Source organism: Bipolaris zeicola (assembly GCF_000523435.1).
Source record: "Bipolaris zeicola 26-R-13 unplaced genomic scaffold scaffold_30, whole genome shotgun sequence".
Lineage (NCBI taxonomy): Eukaryota > Fungi > Ascomycota > Dothideomycetes > Pleosporales > Pleosporaceae > Bipolaris > Bipolaris zeicola.
In genome coordinates this window covers 54,360-67,817 of record NW_006912079.1, presented here as the reverse complement: position 1 = coordinate 67,817, position 13,458 = coordinate 54,360, and the positions used below count along the sequence as shown (strand labels likewise).

The 13,458-nt window shown below is 51.5% G+C and overlaps 5 protein-coding genes across 5 annotated transcripts; 2 read left to right on the top strand and 3 right to left on the bottom strand.

Moving 5' to 3' along the window:
* Positions 1 to 27: 27 nt before the first annotated feature.
* Positions 28 to 448, top strand: COCCADRAFT_2863 (uncharacterized protein; the record flags this gene model as incomplete). The annotated part of the gene is made up of 4 exons (XM_007711482.1): positions 28 to 57; positions 108 to 179; positions 234 to 341; positions 404 to 448. The coding sequence occupies 4 exons, from the start codon at positions 28 to 30 to the stop codon at positions 446 to 448; spliced, it is 255 nt and encodes an 84-aa protein (XP_007709672.1).
* Positions 449 to 1,004: 556 nt separating this feature from the next.
* COCCADRAFT_89345 (uncharacterized protein) lies at positions 1,005 to 2,320 on the bottom strand (the record flags this gene model as incomplete). Its single annotated transcript, XM_007711531.1, has 4 exons — positions 1,005 to 1,719; positions 1,784 to 1,980; positions 2,056 to 2,154; positions 2,222 to 2,320. 4 exons carry the CDS (start codon positions 2,318 to 2,320, stop codon positions 1,005 to 1,007), a joined length of 1,110 nt encoding a protein of 369 aa, XP_007709721.1.
* A 1,390-nt stretch (positions 2,321 to 3,710) lies between these two features.
* On the top strand, positions 3,711 to 5,970 carry COCCADRAFT_34562 (uncharacterized protein; the record flags this gene model as incomplete). Its single annotated transcript, XM_007711507.1, has 2 exons — positions 3,711 to 3,883; positions 3,945 to 5,970. The coding sequence occupies 2 exons, from the start codon at positions 3,711 to 3,713 to the stop codon at positions 5,968 to 5,970; spliced, it is 2,199 nt and encodes a 732-aa protein (XP_007709697.1).
* Positions 5,971 to 6,790: 820 nt separating this feature from the next.
* On the bottom strand, positions 6,791 to 10,060 carry COCCADRAFT_89278 (uncharacterized protein; the record flags this gene model as incomplete). The annotated part of the gene is made up of 2 exons (XM_007711530.1): positions 6,791 to 7,016; positions 7,083 to 10,060. The coding sequence occupies 2 exons, from the start codon at positions 10,058 to 10,060 to the stop codon at positions 6,791 to 6,793; spliced, it is 3,204 nt and encodes a 1,067-aa protein (XP_007709720.1).
* Positions 10,061 to 10,447: 387 nt separating this feature from the next.
* On the bottom strand, positions 10,448 to 12,763 carry COCCADRAFT_89292 (uncharacterized protein; the record flags this gene model as incomplete). The annotated part of the gene is made up of 3 exons (XM_007711529.1): positions 10,448 to 10,712; positions 10,768 to 12,396; positions 12,456 to 12,763. The coding sequence occupies 3 exons, from the start codon at positions 12,761 to 12,763 to the stop codon at positions 10,448 to 10,450; spliced, it is 2,202 nt and encodes a 733-aa protein (XP_007709719.1).
* Positions 12,764 to 13,458: the final 695 nt, after the last annotated feature.

Below are 13,458 nucleotides of genomic sequence, written 5' to 3'. Positions count from 1 at the left end.
CCCCATCGCTATACCACCGCTCCCAATATGCCTCAAGCACAGCCCGAGTTGAAGAAGGTAAACTACGAATTGCTGTCCAGAATCTACTCTTACTAACCTGGCCAAAGTACCTGGAGAAGCGCGTCCTCGTGCAGTTGAACGGCAGTCGCAAAGTCATGGGAATCCTCCGTGGATACGACGTAAGTCCAATCCAGCATTCCCCAATCTCACCAAATAAAGCTCACACCGTGCAGGTCTACCTAAACATTGTCCTCGACGAAGCGCTTGAAGAAAAGGCAGGCGGTGAGAAAGTGCGCATCGGCATGGTCGTCATTCGCGGAAACGCCGTAGTCATGCTTGAGGTACGAATTCCCCTGTATCCATGAGAAATACGGTGGATCATAAGCTAACTAACCTGCTCTAGGCTCTCGACCGTATCAACCAGGACGTCCCTAAGATCGGACGGTAAAGAGCGTGTATACGACCCGCCACGAGGAAGCAAAAGTCAGCGATATATTGGACCAAGCGTCAGAGCGGAAAGCGACATGGCACAGAGTATGGGAAGATTATTAAACGGCGCATCTGGCGTTTGAGGCGCGAAAAGAAACTATTGGGCATGCCTTTACCAGGCTCCCTCCACCTCCCTTTTCTTTTTCATCGCCTGCATCTCCCTTGTCCCGAGCAGTTTACTATTTACAGAGGACAGTGTTTTATTGTTCTTCTTGCACGATATCTGTGTTGACAGACTGGATTATTTACGCGATATAGTACCCTCAATATGATGACAGCCGAGGGAACAGTAATTGAGCATTTGAGGGGAGCGCAAGTAGGATCCGAGTCATACGGTTGATAGAGAAAGAAATAAAATCAGTGCCATGGGCTTCAGACAATCTGCATTGCCAACATCGAAATCAAAGAAAGCAACAACTTCTCCACTAGGTACTCAAAACATGGCTTCTTTTCATTGCATTTTAAAATTGATCTACAGACAACCAGACACAAACACCCCCCAAAAGAACCCACGCCTACAACTTAGCCTTTTCATTCTCCCTCTTAACCTCCTGCACCAACTCCCACGCAATCTCAGCATACGGCCTCATCATCTGCCCATACTCCTGCGCCTGCGCACTACTCGCCTGCCTCAACGCATACCTCGCCGCAATACCTTGCATGATAATCGCAAGCCGATACGTACTAAACGCATTCCCCCAGGTGAAATCCGGGCGCGGATCCCATCCCGCTACCTCGGAGTACCACGTGATAAGCTGCTCGCGGGTGGGCAAGCCGGGTGTAGCACCTGGTTGAAAGCCCTGGTGCGCACGCCCGATCGACATTGCAGTCTGGCTGGACGCCGTGATGTACGGGGACATGACGTTGTTGAGGTCAGACAGCGGGTGGCCGATTGTACTCATTTCCCAGTCTAGGATGCCGATGACGCGGGGTTCGGTTTTGTGGAAGACGACGTTGTCGATTTTGTAGTCGCCGTGGACGAAGGTTGCGCGGTCCTTTGGTTGGGTGCGGTGGTCGCTGAAGAAGGTGACCATGTCGTCTTGATGCGGGATTTTGCCGACGGGTTCGCCGGTTTCTTTGTCTTTGGCTGAGGCTTGGGATTGCGAGATTGTGTTGAAGGTTGCGATTTGGCGGGTATAGAAGCCCGAGTGTTTGCCGTAGGAGGCGAGGTTTACGGAGGAGGGGGATACGCGGTGGAATTTTGCGAGGGTGGTGATTGCGGAGTGCCACCTACAGGCAGGTTAGTTAATGTTTCGGAGTTTGGAAGGAGTGTCTGGGTGTGTTCAGAGCATACATTTTTGTTCGGTCCTCTGGGGTTACGTCAGGAAGGACGGGGTCTTCGAAGATGCGGCCATCGAGAAACTCCATGATGTAGAAGTCGGTGCCGATGACCTTTTCGTCTTGACAGAGACATAGTGCTCGTGGAACAGGGACATCTGTGTTCTCCAGTGCATGGATGATGCGGTATTCACGATCGACTTTGTGTGCAGTCTGCGAGCAAGCAATTAGATTAACTTTCTTTTTCTCGGTGTTGGAAAGAGGACTGATATGTAGAAGTGTATGTACCTTTGACAGCAGCTGGCCCGGAGGCTTCTTCCTCAGCACATACTTCTTTCCGGTCTTATCCGTCAACTGGTATGTCGGATTCGATTGTCCATAGCCAAACTAGCTTCTATATTAGCAAATCGTGTTCCTTGGGTCAAGCTTGATTCCCGCTCGACTACACACGCACCTGCTTTACGTCCAAGGGAACCTTGATTTCAGGAACATGAGCCTCGATGTAGCGCTCCAAGGAGGCTACATCAATGGGCTGCCGAACATTGCCAGCCATGGTGGGTGCGTCTGGAGAGAGCGCATGGCAAGCGCGGGCGCACAGTGATGTAGCTGGCGCGGTTGAGCATCACCGAGCCATGAGCCTCGGCAATTGTTGGACATGGGGGGATCTGGCTCGGCGAGTCGGGAGTGGCTGCATCTCCGCAACGAGCTCAATCGGGATGAGCATGAGTATCGGAAAAAAGACTCGTTCAATACAGTTCAACATGAAAAAGGAGTTATGTTTCCTTGCGAATTGGGTCAATGATATCCGTGACTGATTCCAAAAGCCTTTTTTTCGTTGTGGTGGTTGTCATGCCACTATCCATATTCCTTGCCTCAATCTGAAACGGATGCTCGTAATAGCACGCACTCTAATAAGTGAAAGCAGATACAGTGTATCCATCTACTTAATAGCATGATGGAGTATTTCCAGCGAGCTTGTCTGCATCCAGGCAGGTAGCCAGGGGAACTTGTGGAAGTGCTTGTCTGGGCGATATGGCCTCACGTGCCCACGCGTTTGCGCATGTTCGGCACGCAAGGGCCAGCTCGCGGGTCTGTGGGCAAAGGCACGGCTCCCACTTCAACGTACGGTCCACGGCTCATCACACGTTTTCCTTTTCCTTGGACAAGGCCAATGTGCTGATCGTGTCCACGTAGATGGAAATGTATATCCTCACACCTATCCTCTACCACCCCCTGTAAAGACGGGTCAGCTTTTGATTGCAGACTTGTCGTGTCAAAACCCCTGAGGTGTCACAATTGACAACTGTCAACCCTCTCTGTGTGTTGAGCCGGCTAGCATGCATCAGAGAGGGCCTGTCTGCCATGCTAAGGGCAACCGCAGACTGGTGCTGTAGACTTTATTGGATCCATTCTGGTACCAAGGACCGACGGTTGGTGATGGCCGGCCCTATCACACACTAGGCCTGGGTGACGTGATGCGGCCTTGTTGAGCGTAGTAGGCCTTGCAAAGACATTTCCCCAAGGCGTCAAGCCGCAGAGTTTATAGGCGTCCACATCCAGGGGAACGCGGGACGGGGCGCATAAAGAACAATTAGGAGCGCCATGTCGCCCAAATGGGATGATCGCAATTCATTGGGCAGCTGTCGGTTAAATAATCACGCTCTACCGTCGCCCATGACTTGGCTGTCCAGACCCCTGTAGTCCCCTCTTATCAAAACAAACACCGTCCTTGGTCTGTCCAACCTACCCTACACTAAGGAACAGGTCTACCCTGCGACAAACAACGCCCTGGTATGGCCTATCCCCAGACTCCCCGCCGCCTTGGGGCGCGACCTATGCTACATCCCACTGCCTCATCGCCCAACCTAAACGCCGCCAGCAAAAACATGGCCCGACAAGCCTCCCTCTCAGCACTCGTAGGCGGAAACTCGCCAGCACACCGCATGGGCGCCGACGGCCAGGACATTGACGTAGGCGACACCGTAGATGTCCCTGGTGGCATGGTCGGTGTCGTCAAGTTTGTCGGCAGCATCCGCGGCAAGCAAGGAGTCTTCGCCGGCGTCGAACTCAACAGAGAATACGCCGCGCGGGGCAAGAATAACGGCTCCGTCGATGGGTACGCATGCCCACCGCTCTTCTGAACACACTCCTGGGCACATGCACTGATGGCGACACAGCACACAGTACTTTGATACTTCGATCCCCAACTCCGGCATCTTCCTCCCTGTGCATCGCGCTCAAAAGCGGGTCTCAGGAGGCTCATCTGACTTTGCGCCTGAGCCAGTCACACCTTCGTACCCCAACTTCAGCCTTTCCACCACCGAAAAACCCAACTTCGGCCACGATGCGCCAAAGTCGCAATTCTCCCAATCCATCGGACCCGGTGTCCGCGCAACCAGTCCCCAGGGCAAATCCAGCCTGGGCCGCTCCTTTGCACGCCCTGAATCGCCCTATCGTCAGAAGCAAGGCTTGAGTGCCTCGCCGGCTCGCAGTGGCTCGCGCACACCCTCTGGCTTCTCCAAGAGCGCAATCGGCGCACCCCCGCGATTTGCAAGCCCAGCCCCTCCTCGCTTTGCCAGTCCTGCCCCGAGGGCTCCTCCCCTGCAGAAGCCACGGACACCCGGCCCCCAGCGATCCTACTCGCGGAGCAGCTCTCGCGTTGGCCAGCAAGATATTATTGAAGAAGACACCGAAACAACCCCCATCGGCGCAGCGCGCACAAGCAATGATTCCATATCCAGTTACAAACATCGCCGCCCCGGCTCGCGGCTGGGCTCCTCTCCTAGCGAAGAGGTGCAGCGGCTACAGGCGCTTTTGGATGAGCGAGAGAGACAACTGAAAGAGCAGGCTGCATCGCTGAGCGAAATGGAGGCAAGCCTTGCCGAGATCCAGAGCCTGATACCAGAAGATGGAATGGACATGGGGTCGGCTCATGGCAGCAACGAGCCCACTGATGTTGCACAATTACGAGCACTTCTGCGAGAGAAGAACGATAAGATTGCCATGCTCACATCCGAGTTTGACGCACATCGCTCTGATTTCCGAAGCACCATTGACACTCTCGAACTAGCCAGCACCGAAACTGAGCGAGTATACGAAAAGAAGGTCGAGGAATTGACTGAAGAACTGCGAGAATACCAGTCTCGTACTGAAGATGTTGAGACTGTCGCTATGCAGCTGAAGCAACTCGAGGAGCTTGTGCAAGAGCTTGAAGAAGGCCTGGAAGATGCGCGTCGAGGCGAGGCAGAAGCTCGAGGGGAAGTGGAGTTCCTCAGGGGTGAAGTGGAGCGTGGCCGATCAGAGCTTCGTCGTGAGCGAGAGAAGGCTGCTGCAGCTCTCAAGGGCGCGGGTGCCATGGTTGATACGCCTCAAAGCCCAAGCCAAAGAGAGGTAGAGCAACGTGACGACGAAATCCGAGGACTCAAAGCCATTATTCATTCCTTGAGTTCCGGTGGGGACGAGCGTGTTCGCTCGCCTCTATCACCACAAGGCCCTGCTGTGGACGCTGAAGAGCTTGCACAAGCAAAGGCAGACGCACAGCGCCTGGAGCGCGAAAAGGAAGAGCTTCGTGGTCTTGTGGAACGCAAGGCTTACCGAGAAGAAGAACTAGAGCGTGAGATTGAGAAGTTGAAGAGCCAGCTCGGCCTCGCCGAGCAACGTGACAGCATGATTAGCAATGGCGTGTCAGAAGTCACAGCTGTACAGAAGAAGCCTTCAGAGCGTGACTCCAAAGACACAATCATGAACTGGAAGGACTCGTCACAGCGCAACACTCCTCCCGCTCTTGCAATAATGCCTGAGTCTGATGGCCGCTCATCCGTCAACAGTAGCCACCTATGGTGCGAAATCTGTGAGACGGGCGGCCACGACATCCTCAACTGCTCCGCCATGGGCGGCGACGCATCCACCTACTCCCGCACAAACGATAGCATCCACAACGGCAAAGACGGCGTCATCGAAGGTCTCCGCGGCCTCTCCATCTCCGATCGCTCCCTGTCCGAACGCCGCCCATCCATCCTCACTCCTTCCAAGACCCCCGGCAGCGCCCCCACCGCTCCTCTACCCAACCCTTCCCTCACCGCGTCCAACTCCGACCTCGTTCCTCCCAAGGGCGCCGCCATTGCCGACCCAGACAAATGGTGTGCCCTGTGCGAAAGCGAGGGTCACGATGTTACGGCCTGCCCTAACGAAGATGCTTTCTAAGTAAAGCTTTTGAAACTCATGCCGACCATGTCAACCAAAAACTTATCTACGTCCCCCCACCTTGATGAAGAATTCAACAATGGAGTTGAAAGATTATACATAACGCAGGGCGTGTTAATCACCGAGACCTAAGTAAAAGAAGAAAGAAAGAAACAAGGGCAAAGCAATGCTCTCACGACATCGCTCCCCATATCTCCCCGAAAATGAACGCATTTTGGGATTAGAGAGAACTTGTATAAAGAAAGAAGATTGTTCCAAAGGCACACACACACACACACACACACACACACACACACACACATACCCAACCACCCTCTCCCGCTACCAACGTACCTTTTTTGCATTTGGTTTTACGTCCGTCTTTCTTTGTTTCCAAAGAGCGCATGATATCCCATCCCCCTTCCCAATCTTTCTCTTTTTGACACACCCTCTTATTCAGCATTTTTGGGGGGGTTCTCTCTTCTTCTTAACCTTGGGTTCTTCCGTTATGTCTTATAACTGCCAACCCCAACCCCACCCTCGATAAGTGTTATGTAGTAGCTTTTTATGTAGTCAACTTATTTTATTCCATCTTATCTTATTCTCTCTTTTCTTTCTGGGAGTACTAATGCTATTGTTTAATGTGTAATTTCTGTTCATTCTTAGACAATTACGTTCTGTTCAATGGACAAAGATGTGTAATATGGGAGAGACTTGCTTTTCTTCGTACGTAAAGTTGCATAGATACACAATAACACATGTACATAAAATTCAGATTTGAGAATTTTAACCGGATATCAAACGCCCCATTTAAAAAACAATCCTTAATACCCTATGCAATTCAAGCCCTCTTCCCAGACTTGTGCTTCTTACTCTTCTTCCCCGCGCTCTCCTTGAACTTCTCTGCCTCCTTATACGCTTCCTCGACCGCTTCCCCTACTTTCCGCTTCTTCTCGCCCGTCTTAACAGACACCGTCATGCTACCTGCAGCACCCCCCTTCTTCGTCGCGTTGCTAATAGCGCGCTCGGCGTCCTCCCAGTCGGTGGCTCCGGCACCAATTTCGTATCTATTGCGGGTATACGAATTAGCCAGCGTATTCAAAATTAGTAGAGTGATGGAGAAAAAAACTTACTTGTGCAAAGGCAAAGCATCAATCATGCTCCTCTGCCTCTCTCTGTCTTCTGCCAAAAACTCCTCTCCACCCTCCTTCAACTCTTCTTCCAAGTTCTTCTCCAGCGGTTTAAAGCGGCCTGCGTCTCCATCGACTGTTCCCGCATTGTCTTCGATTTCCATGGCTTCAGGCATAGTTTCTTGGACTGCGCCCTCAACAATGCTGCGGAAGGCAGTGGCGACTTTGCGGATAATCTTGACGAACATGGCCATGAGCTGGCTTGCGTTTGCATCTTTAAGTTCTTTTTCAACGTCGGAGAATTCTTTGCGCTGGAGGCCGATGGCGAGGAGGAGGGATTTTTGGATGCCGGTGAGTTTGACCGTGTCTTTGAGGCGGCCAGTGAAGTAGAGGTGAGCGATGGAGGGGAGCATGTCGAGGATGACGTGGTAGTCTAGCATGTTGTTTGCGTATGATTCCAGGCGCTTGAGGTCGAAGGGGGTGAAGAGGGCGTCGAGTTCGGCTTTGCTGATGGGTTTCGCGGCGAGGTCGACATCGAGTTTTGATCCTGCCGAGGCGGACTCTTCTATCGAGAGGGATGTTGTGGATGGGAATGTGCGGAATTGATAGGAGAGGAGAGAGAGGAAGCGCTTCTGGAAGTCCTTGGCAAAAGCTGCCACCCAGCTTCCATCTGATGAGGTAGTCTCAAGCGAGCGTAGCATGATACATGTGTGCTCTCCAGTCAGATCGTTGGGTGTTTGCCGAAGGTATACTGGCACAAAGGATGCGCGTTTCCAGAACTTGTGCAACTGCGACGTGAGACCGTACGATACACCAACATAGTCAAGCTTAGGTGACTTCAACTCTTGTAACCGAGCGAATAGCGGCGGCATCTCGCTTGCCTCCCTAACCTTGACGTTATCCTTGAGAAGTGATGCATCTTCCAAGTCTTCCTCTGTGACTCTTCGCATCTGCTCCACCTCTTGAGGTTCCGTCTCGGACAAGCTTGCGAGCTTGCCGTCGTAGAAATCAACTAGGAGTTGCAGGGCCTTTGATCCGTATCCCATGTTGACGTATTCCGGGTTTGTCGCTATCCGCACCACACGGGCACCCGACAGACTTGCAAAGTTCTCATCCTGAAATTGTTGAGACACAATCCACGGAATCAAGTCGCCACCTGCACGCTGTCCTCTGCTCAAACTGTTCAGCACACTTTCCCTGCTAATCTGACCTTCCAACGCCACTTGAATAACACAAAGAGGCTCAGGAAGCTTGTTGTCTTCTGCAGGTCCGGTAAGGACGAACAGGTGGTGCGCTGGCGCATCAGACATGAGTTGCAAATCGTTGGGTGTATTCTTGTAGTGACTGGCGACATAGAGCGCCATCATCTTCTGCAGGAACTTTTCTGCTGCCGGGTTGTAAGAGAAAAGTGTATCGCGGTTTACGTGAAGGAGCTGGCACTTGTCGGGATGGGGGCATCCTTGTGTGGCTGATCTTCGGGGCAGGGTTGCATCGAGACACAAGAGGTCGTTCATCCAGCGCTCGACGGAATCGCCTGGGGCGTATCGGATGGGCTCTGAAAGTGTAATTTCTCGCAGCGAGCGACCTGTCATCGTAGTCTCTGAAGCATCCTTTGTCTCCTTTCCTGTTGAGCGATCTACGACGTGGGTCGAGCCGTTGGTACCCTTGCCTCGTGACTGCTCGCGAAGTTGCTGGATGAGCTTGAGAGATAGTGATCGACCAGTACCCTCGTAACCGTTGATTGTCGAGGCCATGAAGACGAGGTAAGGACCCATGAGTTTCCGTACCAATGGCAGAGGAATAGCTGCAGCTTCATCAATGACCAACAATTCCGCTTGACCGAGAACATGCGAATCTTCTGGCTTGATATATTGAATCACCTGTCGGTGCTGGCGGTGTAACTCGATTCTTACAATAGCCTTGTTCTGGTCGGGTTGGGTGGACTGCATAATGGTGTAGTCCTGGTGATCAACATAGTTGAGCGAGTCAAAGCCCTTGAGGATAAATTCAAACAGCGTCTTCAAGTTCTCTGGGCTTGGAGATGTGATATAAATGTTGCTGTAGCCGTGCGCGACCGCTGCTGCTACAGCCACACCCAAAGCTGCTGATTTACCTCGACCACGCGCTGCTGTTAGTGTAACCGTACTTCGCAGGGTCTTCTCCACAATCGCCTCGACAAATGTAAGCAGAGCCTTTGCCTGATCCACAGTCTTTGCAAGCTTGACCAGATCTCCAGTAGGAGGTGAGTCCGCCAGGGACTCCTTAATCTCTGCCAATTCCTTCGCCTTTGGTGTCTTGCCTTCCAACTCTGGGTCCGGTGGCGGTAATTGCTTGACGTGCTTTCCACCGGAAATGGGGAGCACATTAAGTTCATCGTCGACGACCAAGCAGCTGTCACACTTTCCGAGTGACAGTAGGAAGCGCTCATTGAAGCGCGCAACAACGTCGCTATGCGCCTCTGTTCGGTATCTGGAGTGGATATCCATGGACATGGTATACAGCTGCTTCAAGCTGCTCATGCCCTTCAACAAGAGTATAACCAGTCCTCCACCTTCGACTGTCTCTATTGTCCGCGCAAGGAGGTTGGGCGTAAGCGCTTCGAAATCCTGCAGAATACACATGCCATATGTGTTACCCAAAATCTTTTCTGTCTCTTTGTAGTAGACATATCGAATGTTCTGCGTCGAGATGAATAGTTCGAACGGATCCTCGGTGTCGACGTCACGTATGCCCCGCTTGATCTCATTCTTGATCTTCTTTTCGCGCTTCTTGCGGTGACTGGAAAACCCCAGTAGCTTGTTCTTGTATGCCCAGAGCACAGATTTGTTCAGCTTAACGTCAACGTTGAGCAGAATGTGGTAGAGGTTGACAATGACGTCCTTTTGGCGGTCACCGACAACGACGAAGAAACTACGCTTCTTCTCTTGTGCGCCATTTCGAATCAGCGCCGGAATGCGGGAATCGATGGCTTTCTTCGGCATCTTGAGAGCTGCGCAGGCGGCGGCGCCTCCTCTTCCGTATTCGAGTGTGTTTGGATGGCGCAGGCAATTGTATAACACCAAACGAGTCGCAAGGTGCTCTTGGGCGAATGGCAAGGGAGCGACACCTATTGCTGGTGTTGTGGTGAGATTGGCGGCGCGTGGGAGCAAAAGTTCTAGTCGCCGAGGAAGCTTCAAAGGTTCCGAGAAAATAATTGTTATCGATAACAGAGTCGCGCTAGCACTGCATCCTTCAACGCGCGCACACTCGGTCCAATCAAAGCCTTCTACTAAACTGGTCATTCAAAAGTCGGGATGCATGCTTATTCCCCATAGTTGAACTATAAAATGCCCTAAACTATTTCAATTTAAGGTCTTCATGCAATCGTCCTACACCCTCTTGCTCGCCTTCTCGCTCTCCGTGTACTTCTCCAACCCCACGTGCTCATTGATCCAATCCAGTACAACCTCATGCCACATCAGACTGTTCTCTGGCTTAAGCACCCAATGGTTCTCATCTGGGAAGGTCAAGAATTGGCTCTCGATCCCCTTACTCTGCAACACGTTGAATGCTGCTAGTCCCTCACTAATCGTCAGTCTGTAGTCCAACTCGCTGTGGATCACAAGTTGTGGTGTAGCCCAGTTCTTCGTAAACCTGCGTAGCATGAATTAGTAACGGCATGAATTTGATTATAGCTGGGTAAACATACTTGCTTGGATCCCACTTATCCCAGCCGTCAGGGTTACCCCAAAGAGTGCCTTTGAGATCATGGAAGGGGAAGTAGAGTTCTTCAGAAGACATCTGGCCGTGCATGCTGAAGACACCATCATGAGTTACAAGGGCTTTGAACTTGCGGCCTAGATCGTGACCTTGTATCCAGTTCATCATATAACCACCGTATGAAGCACCAAGAGCAACGGCGCGATCTGTGTCGACATAGCTGACGTTGGACTCGATGTATTTGAATCCCAACTCAAGGTCTTCGTATGGCAATCCACCCCACTGGCCTTGAATGGCATCAGTGAAGGCCTGGCCGTAGCTTGTGCTGCCTGTTGGGTTTGGACAGATGACGACGTAGCCTTGCTCAGCAAATACAGCAGGGTTCCATCGCGTGCTCCATCCATCGGTCCATGCGCCTTGTGGTCCACCGTGGACCAGGTATGCCAGCGGATACTTCTCTTTGGACGAAAAGTTACTGGGTTTTATGACCCAAGCATGGACCTTGGTATCCTTCGCCGCGCCGTCCCAGTGGATCTCGTCGATTTGATGACGCGATAACCCAAACATGGAACCTGAGCGTGTGTTGGAAGAAATGTACTTGGTAGTGAGATTTTCGGGATCCGAGTCGTATGGTCGGTCATCAATAGGCAGATTATACATATCCACGCTATTGGGACGAGAGCTCAGAGGTACCAGCGAGTACAAAGAGTTTTCGATCAGGCTGGTAGAGGTGACGAATAGATCGCCGTTACCGAGGACCTGTGCACCACCAATGGTTCCACCTTTCACAAGGAGTGAGGGAAGAGGTTCTTTCTCACTACCTGGCTTAGGAGGACCAGCGCTGTACAAATTTCCACGACCGTGCGCCTCCGCTGCGAAGTAGAGGTGCCAGTCATCTGGACTCCAAGCTATCGATTGCGGACTTTGGTCCCATTTGCCCTTGCCATCCTCAGAAGCATAGAGAAGAGTGACTCGCGACGGATCCTTGTAGTCGTGGATGATGAATGCTTGGTTCTTGTCCGACTCGTATCCATCAGTCTTCATGGACAAGAATGCAATCATTTTGCCAGAGTTTGACCAAACTGGCGATGTGCTCGCGCCTTCAAATCCTTCAATCGCAGTCTTTTTGATTTCAGGAATGTCCTTTGAATTCAAGTCATCCCAGAATCCCTCGGCTGCAGAAACATAAATGTTGGTCTTCGTATGGGTGGCTGGATTGAGGTCAGGGTCCTTCGATGTGAAAACCAGACCATTCTTTGAGATGTCAAAATGATCTTTGCCTCCAAATGGCTCAATTGGACTCTCCAAAGAGGTTCCCTTGAGGGCGTTCTTCAATGGTTGCTCCAACTCCAGAGCTGTTGAGCTCTCCGATTTCTTCGTGCTCAGTTTGCCAAGCCATATTGCGTTGCGGTTCTCAGTCACATAATGATCCCAATGGCGGACGAAGCCAGACTTGTACAGCTTTCCTGATGTATGCGACTTTTCAACCTTTTCTGGGTTGAATAGTGAACCATCTGGTTTTGCCTTACCGACAAGTGCAAGCGCATATGTGCCATTGCCGAGTGGGTAGACCTTGGAATCGCTGACTGGGCCCTCTAGAGTACCAGCCGTGTATTTGCTGGTGGCCAGTTAATAATCCAATCATCAGAAAGTAGCATCACGAAATGCACTGCATACCTTTTCTCAAAGTTCTCTGGTGACCCGATGACCAACTCTGTAGTACCATCTTCATTCGACTTCAACAAGAGCACCGTCTCATCGTCAAGCCACGTAGGCTCGCTGAAAGTCTTGTCATCCGTCACCAGGCTAGTCTGTTGAGTTTCAACATCCAAAAGGCGAATCTCAGATTTCTTCTCGTGCTCAGAGAAAGAGTAAGTCGACACAGAATACAGGATCTTTGATGCATCCGAATTTGGAGAGCCTTGAGATCTCCGAGGTGCTTCAAGGAGCACCTTGGGCGTAAACTTGGAGGCTCTGATCGTCATGATGATGGTGGCCTGCGAAAATCAGGCGCCTAGTTGAGATGTCAGCTTGCAAGATTATCAGATGTATAAGAAAGATGGTTAATTTTTGTGTTGTCGTATGCTCACGTCCAGCCCCGTTGCTAGATCCATGATGCTATCCCAACAAGCAATATGCAAGGGCCCAGACCGCTACTCGGAGCCGTTCTTGCAATAGACAGAGCGATACCAAAAGCGTTACTTACTAAGAGAGAAATGTTCTTTCGAATGCGGAAATGTCTTGTAAAGAACAAGAATGACAAGTAAACAAATGTGAAAAGAGCACCGTGGTAGACGTGGTACGTGGAACTATGCGGATGTGGTTGGCCGACCGACCCCTCACGCCAGCCACCCCTAGCGGCTAGCGGCGCCTTTGTGTCATCACTCACCGGTATTGCGCTACCCCGCTCGGGATCGAAGATGCTGCCTGTGACAACCAAGGGTCTCGAACACCCTTCGATGCGTTACTTTCCAGCAATTTGCCATCAATATAAACCATAGAATTTCAAAAATTACTAAAATTCAGTCCAAGGACATCAAGTCCTGTGGCGCAGTGGTAGCGCGCCGTTCTTATAAGATTCGTCAGACTCTTATGACCTCATCCAAGGTTATGCGGATGCCGTGGGTTCGAAGTAGGTTTTCTCCCTCAAAGAAATCGTTTCGATTTTCTTTACTAACAG